At 43.9% G+C, this 19,882-nt stretch overlaps 1 protein-coding gene across 10 annotated transcripts in view; it reads left to right on the forward strand.

Annotated features, from left to right (window-relative positions):
- Positions 1-19,882, forward strand: part of TEAD1 (TEA domain transcription factor 1) — a 153,092-nt gene that overhangs the window by 127,325 nt on the left and 5,885 nt on the right. For all 10 annotated transcript variants that reach the window (XM_032112479.1, XM_032112480.1, XM_032112481.1 and 7 more), the window contains 3 exons: positions 7,307-7,480; positions 18,120-18,260; positions 19,149-19,301. In XM_032112479.1, the coding sequence (XP_031968370.1) occupies positions 7,307-7,480; positions 18,120-18,260; positions 19,149-19,301 (468 nt within the window). The remainder of the gene's footprint in view (positions 1-7,306; positions 7,481-18,119; positions 18,261-19,148; positions 19,302-19,882) is intronic.

Consider the following 19,882-nt stretch of genomic DNA (forward strand, 5'->3'; position numbering starts at 1 on the left):
GAGAAGGGGAAGTGTTGCTTAGATCCAGTTAAGTAAATTTGATTATTTGGATCTTACACAAGGGCATTGGAAAAAAGCCCCAAGGCAGTGTGACCAGCTCCCTAGGCAAGGGGAGAAGGATGTGTGCTGGAGAGGCACTGGTGTGCAGGGACAGCTCTGTGTCTCCTGCCAGCCCTCCCTGTCTCCAATGCACGGACCTCTCCAACAAGCACTGAGAGTTCTCCTTGGAGGTGAGAGCGAACCCCAGCCTCACGCAGTGCCATTGCAGACAATGTGAATTCTGTCTGCAGTTTTGCACACCTTTCTTTGTGTGGGTGAGATGTTTTATTGCAGGCAAGGTTTGCACAGCACAGAAAGGATGGGGTTTGATTACTTTTCAAATAAAATCATCAAGGCAGGTGATGTGTGTGTTTGCACAATGTGCACATGAAGTCCTGTGGGCACGTGCTGTGATTGCAGCATCTCCTTTGTGCCTTTGCTGACCTCGGAAATGAATGTATTTATGTGCTGCTACAGGAGAGATGTGTAGGAGTTCTCATGTATCTTCTGAAAAGGGACAGTTCTATATTCATTACATTGCTTTCTTTTCACAGAAAATGACATAAAATATTATCTTGATCAAATGTCCTTCCAACATTTTATTAAAAAAACGTGACCCTTCCTCTGTCTCTCCCCCAACACAAAATCAGGCCAGAAAGCCTCATGGTAGTGGGGGCAAATAGATCAATTCCACCTTAAAATGTAACCTGGAAGTTGAGTGGAAAAGGTGTATTTGGCATGGCATCTGGGGACAGGACTTGATCCTGGCAGAATCCAGGCCCCTTGCAGTCCATATTCCTGTACAGAAATTAGAAATTGAGGTTTGTCAGCCTCAGTGACTCCCAGCACCTGCAGTGGGGCTGTGCAGGGGCACAAAGGTCCACCCACAGGGAATTCCTTGTAGAACTGGGGCCTTCAGCATTTCTGTGGCTCTTCCAATGGCCATTGGTGTTTAAAAGTACCAAAGCTGCTCAATGCCAGGCAGGTTTTTTCAGTTTAGAGTGGCCATTCTGGAGAGTTGGAAATCTGCTCCTTAGAGTCCTCTCATTTGTGGGTGGCTGTTGATCTTTTTCCTCATCTAGACACAAAATTGTTCCATTTACAAAAGAGAAAAATATAGAAAGGAAACAATATGCACCCCTCACTGTAAATCTGCATGGCAGAAGATAGTCTGGGGAAAGCAAGATGGCACAGTTGCAGAACATTGGAGTACTGACTCTGCAGCTGAGGATGGGCAAAATTGCTCCTCCTTTTACATGAAAATCAATTCAGTTTACAAATGTCAAGCTGCATTTTCCTTTTGTGGCATTTTGTGCTTAAGTACAATTCCTAAGTGGTTCATGGAAGTTTCCCTTGCAGGTCCAAGCAGCAGCATTTCAGTTACCTTTGATTATTGCCTGCCCTGTACAACTTTATTCTCAGCAGATGAAGCAGTTCATGTGCCCATCTGTTGCTTCCAAGACAGGTTTTCCTTAATGGGGGCTTTCTATTTTTATTGTAGTGGTTCTGTGGAAGTTCACGACAAATGCTTAAACCAAGTAATCCCATGTTCCCTAACAAATATAAACTGAGCATGCAAGCTGATTACAAAGGATCTAAGCAGTTGACTACTACACAAGTAGATATAAAATTCAAAGACTATAACTGAATGAGAATAATTCAAATTCATATTTTTTTTTCAAGATTGATTTTCAATCAGAGAAAAAAACCCTGTCACCACCCAACAAAAAAAGCCCTTTCTTCTCTTCCTTTTTGAGGTTTCTTGTTCTTGCTGTCACATTTATTTAAGTTGTGAGCACTTCAGACAGCTTTACATTTAAAATATCTATATAGGGCTATAAAGAATATGGGTGATGGACATTTTCAGTATAAGTCCACCCATCCAAACTGTCAGATTGTGTTAGGTCCAAATTTCAAAATGTATTTTAAAAAGTGGCGAAGAAATAAAACATTCTTTATGTTTTAATTCAGGTTTTATCGTTGTTGTAAAAGGACTTTGTGAGCCCGGGGAGAATTGTGCCTGAGAACCAGAAAGGGAAAGCAATTGCTCAAGGGCCATAAAAACAGCCTGCCATCATTAGCCAAATGCAGTAAAATTCACCAAAGTTAATCAAACCACCTAAGTGATGAAAAATAAATGAGATCTTTTCAAAAGAAGCCCTCCATCCTTGAACAATATCCATTGTTGCAAGGATTGTTTATCCTTTCTGTACTCCCTGTAAACAGTATAAAAAGCAGTTCAGCATTTCTCTCACAAGGAAGTCTTGGTTTAGAGTCTTTGTGATGTGAAAGGACAAGAAAGCAAACTCACATTAGGATGAATGTCTCGGAGCCACAGACTCAGGATTTGAGGTCTTTTTAATCTGGAATCAGAAAAAGTTTTGCTAAACACAAGGCTCATTTATTTTGCTGTGCTGGAGAGCTGTATGTTGGCCCTGGGGTGCAAATGTCATATGCTGTGAAATGTTCATTTTCGAGTGTCCATCGTTAGAAGTGCCAAGAAAGCACTTTAAAGAGGTCCAGGATTGGCACAGGCTCCAGTCAGGAAACTGTGGCATGGCAGCAGACTTCTCATCCAGCAGGATTCCTGGGGGACCCCATGGAGACATGATGGAAACCCCAGGCTAGCTTCCCCAGCCCGGCTGTGCCAGGACATGGACTTCCCAGGGAGGGTCCTGTGGCCAGAACGTGGTTAGGTGTGTTGGGAGACCAGCACCATTTATCCCCCCCAAAGTCAGCCCACAGGTGGAAAGCTGCTGGGGCCTGGCTGTGCTCTCACTGCTGCCTTCATGCAGCTCTCTTCCTTTTCTCAAATCCCACTGCTGCTGGGGAGATTTCCCAGCAAAATGGAAAGTGCAGGGACACGTGGGGTCGGCTGTGGTTGTGGTGGGCTGCGGCTGTGAATTCCCCACTCTGCCTGCCCCAAGCACCCATCCTGGCTCACCCCAAGGGCTTTGCACCTGCCTGTGCCTCTGCCCCACATCTCCCCAACTCGTCCAACAGCTTCCCCTACCCCTACACCCACCCCAAAACTGCTTGGCCTGGCTACGGAGCCAGGCTCTCAGAAGTTGGGAAATACCGCCCTGCGTCTGCTGTGCAGAGAGCAGATAATGACATGCTCACGTGTTTATTTGTTCCTCTGCCGCATTCAGTGGAGATGTAGATGGCCCTTCTTTGATAAGCAACTATTCAGTAGTTTGTTTTCTTCTGCTGTTGAAATGCGTGGCCCCGTGCCCTGCTCACTGTGCACTGTCTAACCTCCCTTCCAAATGGAATTAATAATTCCCTCCATTTGCATCTCACAGATGTACTAGTGCAGTCGCTTTAGATGAAGGAGCATTATTACTCACAATTGACAAACCAAGAAGTTCAGGTGCAAAAGAATGAATGGGCCACTGATTTTGAGGGTCCCCTTTGATTTGGCATGAGCCTGATTTTGCAGAATACTTAATGTTATTGACAGCTTCCTACAGTCAGGCATAATTTTCCCATCTGAACACTCAGCACTTGTGGAACTGGGACTGAAGGGTCTTAAATCAGACAGGCCAGAACTGAAGGATGCGTCTTCACTGTGCAGAAAAGATGGTGGAAATATTGTGTAAGCACCTTGCCCAGCCAGCAAGTCCCAGTTTCATGCTGGGACTGCTGTGGCGCTAGCTGGGAGGTGCTGGTCAACATTAAGAGGTCAGGGAACTGCCCTCCCTCATCACCTACCTCTACATTTCTGCAACCATAAAGTTGCCCAAAATCCCCTTTTACTTTGCATTTCTGATTCAATCCCTGCTCAGATCCAGGCAAGAGTCTGAACGTGTGGAGGTCCATGAAAGACCAGGTTGCCCATGCAGCTGTATCATAGCATGCAGCACAGAAAGTTCAATTAACATTTCACAGGAAAGTGTTAAAAACCTTAACAACAGGAGTTGGTACAGACTCCAGTTATAGCACTAAAATGTCATGTTTATAACTCCCAATCTGCTTCAGTGGAGGACAACAGCAGCAGGAATTAAATATTCAGTTACTAGTGTTTTGGTAGAAATAAGAAAACTTGTTGGCAGACCAAGTGATTTTCTTACATCAGCAGGAAATTAAAGAGTTTCAGATTTACGAGATACAGCGAGGCAGCAGGGCTGAGGCTGGGCAGGGTGCAGTTAGAGCTGCACACAGACTGCTGATACACCAGTGCCTGGGTCCCAGTCAGCCAGCCCATCCTACCTGGCTCCTGCTCCCCCCAGAACCACAATCACTGGTCAGGCAGGTGACTCCCAGCTGTGTCAGTGGGATTTGGGCAGGTTAAATCACGGCTGGGTGCAGCAGGAGGGTGCAGCACTCTTGCACTCAGGGTGCTGTGCCCGTGAGCAAGATCATTCCCACAGAAACAGCTGCTCCCTCTCAGGCCACCTGCCTTCCACCTTGCTCGGCATCTACGTCACCCTGTGCATGGGGAGCCATTCACCCCCCCCACGTGCTGGTCTGTATGGTTGTGTCAGAATATAAGTGCAAAATTGGTGAGGAGCTGCTACAAATATATGTGCTGGCTGATAAAGCAGATGTAGGTGGTTTGTCTTTGTTCTGCACCAGCTTGCATGCCCTGCCATTGGCAATTTGTCTTGGTTCTTTTAGATTCCTAAGTGGATTATAATTTTTCTCGTGGTATTATTTGACAACAGTCATATTTCATGGCTTTACTGCATTCTTTGGATAGTTAGAATTTTTTTAAGGGAAGGAGCTCAGCTTTAAGAGGCAGCCATCTCCAGGGCATGTCGTGTAATGCAGACACAGAAGACAGAGCTGAAAATGTTCCTCCTGTTTTTGTGTACTTGTGTACTTAAAACATACAGGATTTGACTTGTGCTGGTTTATGGCATCTAAAGCACATTATTGCCCTGATGCCAGATGTAAATCCTTTAAATGCTGTAGTGTGAGTAAATTCCTCAGCAACTAATGTACTTCAATGACTCTGGAATACTCAGTCTAAATCAACAGTGAATTCTCAATATAATGAGGATGTTTTTAAGCTTTTCAGACACTAATGGGCTCAAAAATATAGGCATAAAACTTTTCTCCTTTGCCTTTATCTATGCATCAGTAGCTGTCGTGGAGCGTGTTTGTCTAAAAACGATAGGGATCATTTCAGTATCCATTTACCCTGCTCCAATATTGCATTATCATTTGTTAGTTTGCAGAAATATGCCATGTCTAATTAGCTTAGTAATGATTGTACTTAGCATAGGAATTGCAGCAACATAAGGAGAAAATAATCACACATTGCAATATCAAAATAAACATTTCTGTCCTAAGAATGTTGTCAGGTGATGTCATACCATCTGTCCTACTGTACCCGCTCAGAAATTTTGCTGCAGCAGCATCTGGTGCTTTGGCGAGCTCTGCAGACAACTGTGGCAGCTTTGCAGCTGCCTCCAACTTTGCTTTTGTATTTAAAGAGTAGTAAGACTTCACGCTCCATGTCCCTATAAATGTGTTTGCTGTTACTGAAGTTTGGATACTGAGCAATTTGTGTATTTGCCTGGCTTGCAGAATAAGGTACAGTGTGTGAATTGTCTTGGGAGTTTGCAGTGGCCAAACTGTAAAATACAGCTCTCCCTTCCCCCTTCCCTCCACAGCCATCTTTGGGCTGGGAGAGAGACACCCTTTTGGGGAGAAGGAGAATTTACAGGAGAATCTGAGCCCTCAGTTCTGTTTCCATAAAAACGTGGTTACTTGTACAACCTGGAACAACTCCAGCAGACAAGACTGAGAGGAAACAATCCCCACATTTCTTTTGCTTGGGCAAATGCTAAGATGTTATGCTTTCCTTTCTGCTTCCAGAAAATTTAGAAAGAAATACAACCCTGCAAAGAAACACAGGCTGTATCACATTTTTGGCCTCATACCCAGATGCGTGTTCTCTGGTTCTAAATTTGGATTTCACTGTGCTAGATGATTTTTTAATAGATTTCAATTTCATTTACTAAGTGGAGAAATCTAGCAGTCCATTTCCTTTTCCCCAGAGTTTTGGACATCTGCTAGGGAAGACTCTGCTCACACCGAAGGAAGGCTCTGAGTGCTTGCCCAATTCATTTAGATTTGTCACTTCAATTTGTTCATTCAGCAGGTACATTGTAAACAAAATAGCTTAAATGAGGTTTGCTTCGGGGTTTTAAATATTTTATTTGTGCCTAGCTTTTGGGAATTGCCCCTTATATACAGCATCTGTTCAATGTGACAGGGTTTTCTAGTGTTCATTGACTGCATATCAGCTTTCCCTTAACTGATTTAGGGAAATGTTTTGTGATCTGCATGGTGAAAACCCCCAGTGTCTAATCCTGACACTCTGGAGCTCCTTCACTCTGCTCTCATGACCCCAGGAGGTGCTGATTGACTGGTGGAGGGTCTTTGGTGTTCATCCTTCCACTTTCATTTCGGGTGCTGAAAGGTTCTCTTGGAGGAATGGCAGCCCCTAAAAGATCACATTGGACTCCTTTGGAGTGGACTTCACCAGGCCAAGGATTTCACCCAGGCAGGAAAGCCGAGGTGATTCCTTTGATTATAGTGAGGTGTGATGGGATGCAGTTAAGAAATAGGAAATTGAAGCTGAATGTGTTTTGGCAGGGATGGTCATCTACAGAGCTGGCTCCCAAGGCAAGGGGGAAAAGTTGGGCTCTTTGATATTACATGGGTCAAAATACAGGAGGACATGCAGTGAGGGCAATGTTTACAGGAACAGCAACACCGAGTAACTGGCCTTCTTGCTACTGTCATCCTGCAGTTAGAAGGAAATCCCTTCCATCTCTTTTTGTTGAGATGTGCTACAGATAGAGGTTTGGGGCTTTTTGATAGACAAACAGGCGGTGTGCATGAGTGGGTTCTGTGGCACGAGCAGAAATTCAGGCTCTGAGGACGCTGGCCATTAAAAGGCACTGTCTAAAGGAGCAGAAATAGGCTTTCCTCCTGAGCACGTTCATCTTTTTATGCTCAGTGAAGGGCTCTTTATCACCGTGCTGCCACTGGGTCTTGCAATGTAAATAACCCCCTTGCAGAGGCCCATGCTTTGGGGTTTGCAGTGGGGACACAGGTTTTTTTGATGTTGACCCTTGTTCACAAGGGTCTGTGACACAATCAGTGAAGTTGTTCATGGAAACCATATTGCAGAAAATCCCAGTGCCAGGAGCGATGTGCGAGTCATTTAATCCATCAAAGCGCAGCCCCCTGCCGTAACAACCCTCTATTCTTCTCCTACAGCACTGATTTTCCTGTTTCTTCCTTGCAGTACAATAAACACCTCTTCGTGCACATTGGACACGCCAACCATTCTTACAGTGACCCACTGCTTGAGTCGGTGGACATTCGTCAGATTTATGACAAATTTCCTGAAAAGAAGGGCGGTCTGAAGGAACTCTTTGGGAAGGGGCCTCAAAACGCTTTCTTCCTCGTAAAATTCTGGGTGAGTAAGACGTGGAGGACCCCTCCTGTCGACGAGGGCTGTGTGTGGTGTTCAGCACCCTTGGGGTGCCTGTGGAAATTCCCTCTGTTGTCATGCACGAGTGCAAAGCTGTTCTCCCTTCAGGTGGGACGCTGGCCCGGGGCCACTCCTGCTGACAGCTCCCCAGAAGTCAGAGCAGCAGAGGCAGATGTGCCTCAGCTCTGCCGGACTATGCAGCTGCTGGGCAGGAGCCAACAGGTACCGGCAGCCCCCTTTTGGAGATGGGGAACTGCCATCTAGTGGTCCAAGGAAAAGCAGGGAAGGCACGGCAGTGGAGCCTGCTTTTGGGTGTTTCCGAGGTGCAGCTTCTGCCAAGTGCAAGTGGTGCAAGGATCAGTCCTGCCATCAGCCCATGCTTGTGAAGAGAGGACCAAGCAGGATGGGAACTGAGACAACTGTGAGCCTGGGAGGGTGCTGGGCTTTTCTTGAAGCACATTTCTACTTGCCTTTTTGTTAGTCAGCCACAGCACTCTGCTCCAAAACTTACCATATCAGAGCAAGGGTGAAAAAAATAATTAGAATGGAGAGCTGGGATGCTGTGTATTGATCTAGTCATGATAAATTTCACTGATATGTCAGTTTTTTTCTTACTGTATTTACAAAATCTCCTGTTAGCAATATAATAATAAAATAATAAAATCATTTAGGTTGGAAAAGGCCTCTAGGATCATTGAGTCCAACCATTATCCAAGTCCCCCCTAAACTGCTAAAAGGTTCACCCAAAAGGATCAGCAAATCTGCAGGCCAAACCTCATGCTTATACTAAAGCTTTTTATACTCACTAATTTGTTAGAGTACTTTTTTTTGTGGTATACTCCTTTTCATAGCAGTAGTTATCATCTAAGGATTTTAAATTTTTCTTTTAAAATCTCAGTAAAAGGGGCATATTCAGGGTTTAATTACAGGGTGGACAGATTGAGGCTGAAGCCAGAAAAGGTTGATCTGGAACCACTGCTTATGATCAGATTTCCTGGCGTTTATCTATGGGATTTGAGATACCCTGCACCTTGTAAATCCCCCAGGCTTCATATCTTTCAAAGAGTTTCTGTGCCACCAGATTTAATAGTGGAAAATGGAATAAGGGAAACTTTTTTTCTCAAATCTGGATGTAGAAGGACTAAGCCACTGAGCAGGAGCTGTGCTGGACTGCAAAAGAAACCCATTGAGAAATTCACGGGGCTTAAAACTGGGTCTGGGAGCTGTAGACCAAGTATTTGAGGGCTGGCTCAGCAAAGGGGCCAGATAGAGGAGACAGCATAGGAGTGGGAGCTGAGAGAGTGACCTGGAACAGGCAGGTGAGAATGTGGAGTCAAAAAGAGGGAGGCAGTGGGGAAGAAGGAGCATTTGGGATAAGGAGCCTGCAGGGAAACACAGGGATGAAGTACAGCAAAAAAGGTTTCTGAGAGGTGGGAACAGGACAAATGTAACAGTAGGAGAAATCTGGCTGCAGAGGAGCAGAGCTCAGAGTTAAGGGTCTGTGACCACTAAATACATTTCCTTGTGAAATTTGGCTTCAGCTGAGGACCGTCATCTCTCCAATCCACTCCCCATAATAAATACTTGCAAAACCCACTGGCAAAAATGAATGTCACCTCACATGCCTGTTCTCATTTCCCACAGAGAATGATAAGCCTCAGACTTTATACTAGACGTGGACGCAGCAGAGATTTGTGATATGGTAATTGATGTATTGTATGTTCTGCTTTTTCTCCATGTGGAAATTGATTTTCAGGCATGCTGAATGCTCAAAGGTATACCTAAAGCCAGTAGAGACCTTCTTTGAATCACTGAGGTCTGTGTTATACTCCTGAATTTGAAAACTCGAGTGCCAGCCTTCTCTGCTTTGTCTCCTCCAAGAAGTGCACACGTTTAACACTCCTGTCTCCGTCCCACATCTGTAATGTGGGGGTGATACCAGCCCTTCACACCAGGTGGTCACTGACAAATCAGACTCATGGCTGTTTATAGGGTCTCAAAGTGATGCCATGAAAAAAGGCTCTATAAAATGTATAATTCTGTGTTCAGCACAGGTTCTGAGCAGTGTTCAGGAAGCAGGGAATGGGCCACAATGAACAGCAAAGACAAAGAAATGTTCTGTAGCTGCTCAGAGGGTGAGTGTGCAGTTGTGTAGCTGAAGCCTGTGACATGATACAGTTCAGCAGTCAGGATGTGCAGGCAACTTCAATCCAACATTTCCTAACCTCACCGTGCCTTCCAACATAATGGCCTTTTAATGCAATTTTGTGCTGTATTAGCTTAGAGATTAAAAAACATACAGTGCTAACATCCTTCTGAGTTATACATTAAAAATGTGGTGAGAACACTTTCCTGAGCCATGGTCTTAAAATAGACCAGTGGATTTTTCTCTGTCATCAAGTGAGTGAGGCAGAGAGAGGGTGCCTGAGGTAGTGTTTGAGTGTTGCAAGAGTCACGATGAATACTCTTCTAGGAATAAACTTCACACTTGTGGCCCCCAGCCCTAAACATATGTAGGAATATGTATAGGAAAACCAGAAGATAGCTGTCTGACTAGTCATGAGAATTAGATCCTAAACTGTCAGCTCACTGTCTTTTATTTCTTTCACCCCAATAGGGTGTTTCTTCAGAAAAAAAGGATGCTGTTCCCATTTTTATGGGGAGTGTTAACAAACTGCTTCAAACAGTCACCAGGGTAAAGCTGGCACAGGTTGCTGGCAACGTTTTTGACCCTATAAGTAACCTGAAGTTTAGTCATATGAGAATAGATTAATTTTGGTTGAATTAAATATCCAGTTCTGAATAAGTATTTACTCTCTCATCATCTGCTACCTCCTCCTACTCTGTAAGTTCCCCTCCTTCCAGGTTCTGTTCATGATGTGTGGTTATTGCTTAGTCCTAATATTGTCTCACCATTTATTTTACCATTTCCCCCTTCCCAGCCTTTCTGTTGCCTTCCTCCTTTATTATCATGCAGCCATCGATCATCTGCTCAGCACTGTAAGCTGCTTCATCCTAGGTGACTGTGGCAGTCCTTGTTTTGGTGGGTAAAAGAGGAAAGTGAATTTTGGTTGGGCAAGTAAGTACAGGTGTGAAAGCACTCTGAGGAGAATCAGTGAAAGAAAAGCAGGGTCTGAGTGAAAGAAGTCAAGGCAAGCCAGAGAAAGGAAGCAGGAGAGTGTCATGACGTGAGAAGCTTGAAAGTGAAGGTGAGGATTTGATGCCGGAAGGGATGGTGACCCTGCAAATGGATTTAAGGGAAGTCAGCATGTCACTGGAGGCAGCACAGAGGGTATTTTGTTCAGACGTTCAATCCGCTGTGGAACGGATATATGGGAAACAGGAAGACCACAGATGAGTACTTGTACTGAGGATGACTAAGCCAGAAAGCAGCTGAGCTCTGGTAGCTGGAAAGAATACTCCTCTGGCTCTTTCCCATTTGGTTCTGCTTCAGGCTGCTCAGCAGCACAGTTTTCCCTGTTGTCCTGGTTTCGGTAATAAGGTCTGATTACAAAAAAAGTGGGAGGGAAAGGTCTGAGATCTTGCAGGAAGACATTTGGCAGTTGTGGAGTTGACTTAGCAAGGCAGCACCGGGATGGAGTACAAAGCAAAGTTTGCTTTGCTTTGCAGAGCTTTTTTGGTTCGTGCAGATTGTATCTCATGGGAAACACAACCTGATGCTGGGAATGGATGAGCTTCTGGCCCCACTCCTGGTGAAACATCTGGATGTCACACTTTTGGGCCTCTTCCTACCTCACAGTGCAGGAGGTACAAAAGGAAGAGACTCCTCTTCCTACACCACCTCAAACAACCAACCTTACAGCCCTGCAATGCAATTCCCTGGTCCTGGTCTTGCACCAGGAATGCAATGACTCTGTTCCTCTCCTTTATCCCAGGCAGTCACTGGGAACCACAGAGTTCAGGGAAATTGCCACAGAAGCCAGACTTTTACAATAATTGAGGGAGTTTTACTTGGTATGTTGTAAATAAGGAACAACGTCCTAATGATGTGGCACAGGAAGTTTGTGTGACAGGGATATGAGACTGGAGATTACAGGGCTATAGAATTAAAACAGAAATCAATGCTCCAAACAAGTATAAAAGCTGTCCTAGAACACTGATGCAGAGTTCAGGGAAGGCTGGAGAATATCTGCAGAGGGAACCTTTCCCTGGCTGCAAGTTGAGTGCACAATCCTGCTTCTCTCACCTTATGGTGCTAAACCCAATCTCTGTAAAACAACCAGGTATGATTCATGCCATCTAACCTTAATCTGAGTAGGATCAATGCTCCTGGTGGTTAGTTTGTATTTAAACTGGTTTTGTGACTTGGGAATAGCCCCAAAGTTTTCTGCTCTTTGAAGTTCCAGTTAGCCTATCCAAAAGCTAAGTCAACCCAGGGTGCCTGTACTGGTTTCTTTTATTGATTGAAGTTCTACTCGTGTTCATATCTAATGCTTCTCCCACTGATTGACTGCCCACTACTATTCTTAAATACTGTAATTCTAAACCATGCACTTAGGCCTCCTAGACTAAATTCTGCTGCTGTAGGTTTGTTATTTCTCTCTCAGGTTATGCTTCAACCCCCAACTGTAAATTTTGAGGCAAATTTTTCATGACTTTTCCATGGAACCTACAGCACTGTGCAGTGGGTCCTGCCTCCATTGGGATCCTTAATGCTGGTGTAAGCCCACCTTGCAATAATAACATGCCGGGATTTTGTGTCTCTCACACTGCCAAATGCTCTGTGCCAACCTGAACTGGTTTCTGCAGCTACAGGGACACATTTGGGAAGAAAATATTTCTGAAAGGAAGAGGGATGTTTTCTCATTGGTGACATAGGAAAAAACCAACTGATACAAATTAGTGTTGGCCTGTCGGGCTTTCTATGGATCTGATCCACTGGCTTAATTTTAAATGTTTGCAGTAGCTTGAATGATTCTTCTAACTGAGAAAAGCTTAGTCAGAGCTCACTGCAACTCTGAAACAAAGACCCAAACTCATCTGAAGATGCGTGGATGATATTAATTGATGTTTAAAATGAATGCCTCTATTTGCAGGAATCTGCAATGCAAACTAGGAGTTTTAGAAAGTAATGCATATTATAATTAGGGCAAGCTTTTAAAGATGCTTTGAAGTCCTAAACATTTTTGAAATTCAAATGTGGGATGGAAATAAAGGAATCTACACAATAAAGGGGCATTAAATTATGTCTCCCAAAATTTCACTGTTTTATAGATGTAAATATATGCCATAATTAGTGGTAAGTAACATGAGGAGGATAGTTAAGTTTATTCCTATTCTTATTCAAAACAGCTGTGGCATGAAAAATAATGCTCCTTCTCTTTGTGATGCACTGGAACAAACAATTTACCCATGTAATCAGTGTTCAGAAATGGCTTGTGCCTGTGGTCTCCTCCCACCCCCTCCTGAATTTATCCCCATGTGCCTCCAACCCTCTTAAAAGGTGCAGAGATTCTTTGTGCCCTTCATTCACACGTGCACAATTGCAGCTACTGCCCTTTTTTTGTTGTTTTGTTTTTCTTTCTATTTTTACATGTAATTTATATTGCATAATCCAGAATCTTGGAGTTCCCTACGCACACGCAGACGCACACACACACACACACTCGCCAGCTTGACTGGCAAATGATCTGCAGCTCACAAATGGGACCCGTAGTGTGAATGGCTCTATGGCCAGCATGCAAATGTATGCAAAACAAATTAGGTATGGAAGAAAGCAGACATCCATTTGCTTTTCCCCACCACGGCCCTCTAGGCACAGGGGCCTCACGTGGTGCTGAGGAGGAGCCCTGTGCAGGCTGATGCGGGGGCTGGATGATGAGTGGAAGGGGCTGGGAAGCTGGAGCAGCTTGGCCTGTCCATCACAAGCCCAACCATGTGGCAGACCTGGACACAATTCCTGAGCTGCACAGCGACGTGCCAACGGCCCAGATGCTCCCGTTGGAAAAAATTGCTTCACAATTTGGAATCCCTGCTCTTTGGGGGTGCTTTGCAGAGGAGGAGGAGAGGCACGATGCGGTCTATGAGTAACACACCTCCCTGCAGTCAGCATTTGCTCAAACCTATATGTTGTTAATAAGTGACCTGATGTGCTTAATGTTAACTGCTGAGTGCCAGTGCAAGCTGTTCTGGCCCTCCCCAGATCCCACTGTTTCCAGTAGGTGCTGTTTTCCTTCTACTCAGCAGGATGGATTTAGACTCTTCTCAGCAATTTTTGCTGGAGTTGCTTTTTTGGTAGCCAAAGCTGTTATTATTACACAAGTGCTCTACCCTCTGCCCCTGCCTGTAGCACAGAGCCCAAGAGCTCTTGGGAAAGGAATGGGAAGATGGTTTTTGGATTTATTTTTACTCTTTATTTTGTTTGCAGCCAGCTCTGTTTAGGTGTTTCCTGCAGCACATAGGCAGAGGCTTCTTCATTCAGTGTATCAAACACTTGGTGCTCTTAATATGTAGTATTTCCAGTGCTACCCATTGACAAGCTCTGCTTTATTAATGAATTAATCATGCTCCTACACTGGAGATAGGGTGCCAAAAAGCTGAGTGCCTCTCCCGCCTCCAAGTGCATTCAGCTAGTATGAAACTCAGTGCTCAGAAATAAATCTCAATTAGAGTTCTACTCTTGAAAGTAAAGAAAAAAAAAATTTAAAATTCCATTTGTGGTTTGGGATCTTCTCCCCCCTAAATTGCATTGATCTTTAAAACTCAGTGAGTAAATGGACTCCTGTTCATCACACATGATCATCCCACAATGTTTTAAATGCCCTAATATTTGAACTCATGCCAATATATTTGAAGTCACCATTCAAAAAGTTATCTGTACAGGCAGCAAGAGTGCTCCCCAACCCCAGTGCCTGGAGCCCAGAGCACAGCTGCCTGAGAAGCCATACAGGAGGGAAAGCTGTTTTACAGCCCAGGAAGCCTTGCAATCTGTGTCTGAGTGCAGGAGAACAGCTGGAGACAGAGCACCATGGAAATAATGCACCAGAGCTGGTAGCAGCACCCCAAAGGCTTGCCTGTTGTCATGTTTTTCACAAGGATCATTGAAATAGGAAATTATAAGGAGAAGACTAATATGACAAATTCCTGTATTTCAGTTTTGTTGTTATTATATTTATGTGCTCTTGCCTCTCATGTAACATAGGCAGTGATCTTTGCTAAGTAATGTTTGCCACTGGACAACACCAAGCCTGCTTGAACCAGAGCATCCCTGTCAGATATTCAGTTGGTTAAAAAAGACCCCAGGTAATGGTGATTTCTCTTCATCTGAGAATTATGCCAGCGTTCCATTGCCATCAGGGTTACCAGCCCCTGCCTTGTTTCTCATTTTGCTTTTGCTTAGCTTTAGCTTTCTGCCTTTTAATGTCCTTTTCTGCAAGATTTAATCTAGGAGAAGACTCTTCCCCATGTAGCAACTTGTAGGCTATGACAAGGTTGTGGAAAAACTTCCCTTGGAAAAAGTAAGTAGATGGAGTTTCATTAGTCATTCACTACAAAGGATGTTTTCCAGACCTGAAATCATTCTTGTAACTCTTTGCTGAACACTTTCCAATTTTCCAACATCCCTTCTAAAATGTAGACACAAGCCCTGGAATCAATACAGTGGTAAGGAGCTAAAGCTGAATACCAGGACATTCATTTATAACACATCTCCTTATTCCCACATCTACAACTCTCACAGCCACATAGGTAGCCTTCTCTTTTTTTTTTTTTTTTTTCCATAACCTTTTGGAGAAGGAGAAAACCAGCAAAAAATTTATTTTAATTTCATCAGTTTAAGAAATACAATTAAGCTTTTAGCTGTATATGTTCAGACAAATCCCTTACTATTTAAGCCATAATAATACACTTAAGTCCTTAAGACAATTGTTACGGTACTAAAAGAGGCATTGGTGAAGCCTTCTTTCAAGAGCATTTGCTTGCCAACTCCTATGACTTTTTAATGTTGGTTGGTGTTAGACTTTTTTGAAGAGTCTTAAAGCTTCAGCTCTCAGCAATCAGTAATTATTTGAACATGAAAACTGTTTACGAAGAGAATTCTGTCCTTCCTTGAAAATACCTTTATTGTGGGCTAGACTCAAAAAAAAAAAAAAAAAAAAAAAATTGAAGAGCAAACAAGTAAATGAAGATAATTCTCATCTATATGGTCATCATGGGACTTTTGGAACCATGTTGTGATTGCATCAGAGTAAATCATGACAATTGAGTGATAGTTTCAAGTGTCCCTCATTGAAACATCAGGCCCCAGCCTGGATGTTTTGTGTACACAGTCCTCCCGGTGATTTCACAAGAGCTGGAAGAGCTGTGGGAGTGAACAACAGGGTGCCAGATGGTCACATGTGTTACTTTTCCAGGTTAAGTGTCAGCATGTAAATACAACAGTTAGATGTTTTTTTTCAGTGGGCTTCAAAATCAGAAGTCAGCAGATAAAAAGTTATCCTTTTTTAACTCTCTAAACATTTGTTATTGGAGTTCGAAAAGCAAGGTCTGTGGCAGTTGCCTTTTGACAACGTGAAATTGTGAGGGGTGGTTTAGTTATGATTTCCTAAATATTTTGCTCGTATCTGAAAGGAGAGAAAATGTTTTGCTAGTAACACTGCAATTGTGGTAGCAGCAGGAATAATTGCATTTCAAGAGATTACTTCTATTATTATTATTACCATTAATTACAGCAGTGCAATTGTTCTATCAGAAATCCGAATTCTTCTGGTGGAGCAGCGGTGGTGTGGCCGATGGCTGCTGCAGTTTGCTGTGTTTAGATGCTTGCCATGTTTCGGTTGCAGGCCAGCTGTGATGGCAAATTGCTTATTTACTACCAGCTCTGAGCAATTCCTTACAGCTCCCTGTGACAGCCCTGCTTTAGATGCACATTAAACATTAACTGCTGACCTCACGCAAAGCAGGTGCAAGAAACAAGGTGCAACAGTGATAGGATTTCTTCCTCTTATGCAAAATACGTGACTGTGGGGCTGTTTGTGTTACTGAGTGCAAACCTCAGGAGGCTGCTCCACTGATTAATTTACAAAGCCAGCCCCAAGTAACCTTAGACCTGTGTCTTCTCTGTACCACAGACTAGCTCAGTGTGTGCTATTATCAGAATATTGCCTCAGAAGGCCGTACCACAAATAAGGACTGCAGACACTAAGGAGGATTAATGAGTTGTTGCCAAGTTAAAAATTAAATAGCAGTTACAAATGACCTGAACTATGGTGAGTGTTCCACACTAGAATCGTAGAATGGTTTGGTCATAAGGAACCTTAGATATCATCTATTTCCAATTCTCTTGTCATGGGGACCCGGTGGCTCAAAGCCCCATCTACCCTGGCCTTGAACTCTTCCAGGGATGGGGCATAGGTAAGCATTCCTGTAAACAGGGTTTTTAAAAAGTCCAAGGGTAAACACGAAAGTATCTGTCAAGTATTTTGTGTTCCATTTCTGTATTAGGAATAGAACCAAGCAGAGTTAGACTTGCAAGTGAAACAGCTGCAGAAGTACATTTCCCTGCTAAAATGCTCACCTCGGCATAACTTGCAAATTCAGGTGATTCTTAGCTGTCATGCTGCAGTAGCTGATCAGCTATTTCCACATGAAAGGAAAACCCTGCCCACCCTCTCCTTGGGCATCAAAGATGTCAGCAGAGCTAATGCCTGAATCAACAAATCCAGCTGGGCATGTCCCTAGACTCTGCCTGTATCCATATTAGCGTGCTTTTAAATGGAGGGCTTTTGAAAATGGATCCATGATGTCAAAGAGCAGAGTGGCAGAACAGCTCCAGCACTGCTGCAGGCCTGGGGAGGCCGGATTCAGCAGGTGACCTGTGTGGTTGCTTTGTAGCCAAATTAATCCTGCTGTGCACAGGGCTTGGATTCGGACATGAATAATTGAAGGTAGCGCTGTTCCTCACTTGATCCTCTGAGTCTCGGTCTCTGATGCTGCATATCAAAGGCAGCTGGATGGTTATTGAGGCTGCAGAGAAATGCTGGAAGCCAGCAAATCCTTCCAGCAATATTTGCTGGTGGTGGGCACGGCTCTGTGCACACAGGGAGCCTGGGGTTGTGTCAGACTGCTCTGTGAAGTCGAGTATTTTGCTGAATCAATGCCATATGGCCCGGCACAGTCTTATCAGAGATCGATCCCGTGGTGCCCAGCTGTCTCCCTCTGCCATGGGGATTTCATTGCTTTAAGAAAGGAAAAGGAGAAAGTGAGCTGTGGCCTCTCTGAAGTGGGGTGGCTCAGCTGAATTTGAGACTGCAAGGCAGGTTCACTTCAGAGGGGTTGGCTCTGGAGCCAGGCTTCTTGCAGGTGATCATTCCTTTGCTCCAGGGTTTTCATCAGCTATCTGCCAGACAAGAACATCACCTGTAGCCCACAGAAATACTGGGTCATCTTTTATTGTTTAAAGTTTGAATAAATTGCTGATTTCCTCAGGTTTTTACTGCAACAATTAGGCCGCTGCTTCCCTGACAGACTTTTTCCACTGTCACTGTCATCACCATTAAGCTCCCCCCCTTACTTCTGAAAAGAATGGGGAGCTAATGACAGCTTATGCTATTCCCACTGATAATGAAAAATCAAATCTTCACCATCCATTCCTTTTTTCCCACAGGCTGACTTAAACTGCAACATCCAAGATGATACAGGAGCGTTTTACGGAGTCACCAGTCAGTATGAGAGCTCAGAAAACATGACAATCACCTGTTCCACCAAAGTCTGCTCATTTGGAAAGCAAGTAGTAGAAAAAGTAGAGGTGGGTGATGTGATGGGATATGTGCCTTTATTTATTTTTTACCTTTCCTAAGCACAAACCTGTATGGCATGGTCAGGTCTCTGGCTGGTTTGTTGTACAGTGATACTGCAGCTGGGGACTAAGCCCCAGACTCACATCTGTCATGTACAAAACAGTTTTAGTGGGGGAATTTTAGCCTAGAGCTGAAGGTTGAGCCTTTACAGATGTCCTGGTCATTGTTTATGTCCTTTCATATACCAAATATGTTTTCTAACCATAAAAAAGAGGTTTTAGTAATTTCCTATATTCCAAGCTTAGAGAAAGTCAAAAATCCTCGTAAACCACTGAGTAGCTCATCTGAGGGATTGGTAGCTGGACAGCAGAAGTCCGAGAGTCACAGCCTTACCCTCCTTCGGGAATCAAAGTCAGTCTGGTTTTCTTCCAGCTGTAGTCCTGCATCTTTCTGGAGTTCCTAAATTGCCTATTAAAGCATGCAATAATAGATCTATGTTTGTATGTGAGCACTTAAGCATAAATACATAAGCTTAATTTTGCTGTTCCCTTTGCAGACAGGCACCTCAAAACTCCTGTAAAATCATCTTATCACAGTTTTTGGCTCAATTCATTCTTACTCAGTTTGGGACTTTATAATCCTCATCTGTTCAGTTTGTTAATTTCCATGTTAGAGAACAAGTAGTGATAGTATAATTTTTGATAATCAAGGGCCCCATAATTTTTAGCAGGGCATTGCATAGCTCGGGCAGGGAGTCAGAGAACAGGCAGGTGTGTGTCTGAGCCACTTTCTCTTTTTCCTGTCTACACAAAAAAAAAAGAGAAGGACATATTTAGTGGTCACTTCTTTGCTATTTCTGAGTTATCACATTCTAAATGCTCTTTATGTTTTTTTAGACTGAATATGCAAGGTTTGAGAATGGCCGGTTCGTGTACAGGATAAACCGCTCTCCAATGTGTGAATATATGATCAACTTCATACACAAGCTGAAGCATTTACCAGAGAAATACATGATGAACAGCGTCTTGGAAAACTTCACAATTTTATTGGTATGGACTGGCTTTTTACTTTTCCACTTCTAAGATACTCTCAGGCTTTGTATGGCTTGCTCAGCTTGTAACGTAGGAAGCCAGTTTCCAAATGCCTTAGTCATGTTGCTTACCAAAGAAACTGTCCCACTGACTTCAGAATAATTCTCTTGGAATTGGACGCTATAGACGCTCGGGATGAAAAGGCTCAGCTGGCTGTGAGTGTGAACAAACATCTTTGTTATGTTCCACAAGTTTCAGCTTACTTCTTCCTTTTTCCCATTCAAATCTGGGATTTGAAGAGAGCCTGAGGCAGTAACTTTGAACCATCGCGTTCATCTGTCCTTACTGGGGCTCGGTTACAATGCTGCAGATGTTAGTGGCATTAATTAGTTCTTGGGTAGGGAAAAAAGGCAGCAAACGCCCAACAGGTGACCTAAAACACAGAGAATGGTCCATGTAGTGGCCTTTAAGCCAGTTTCATCCAGTGACCCAGCTTGCTTTCCCTGTTGCTCTGTGGTGGCACCTCAGCCAAGCTCTTAGAGCCATGCTGCCTTGGCTGCTGCCGCAGGATTGGGGCAGGACCGAGGTGACATCGGTCA

This window comes from Corvus moneduloides, chromosome 6 (genome assembly GCF_009650955.1).
Source record: "Corvus moneduloides isolate bCorMon1 chromosome 6, bCorMon1.pri, whole genome shotgun sequence".
Lineage (NCBI taxonomy): Eukaryota > Metazoa > Chordata > Aves > Passeriformes > Corvidae > Corvus > Corvus moneduloides.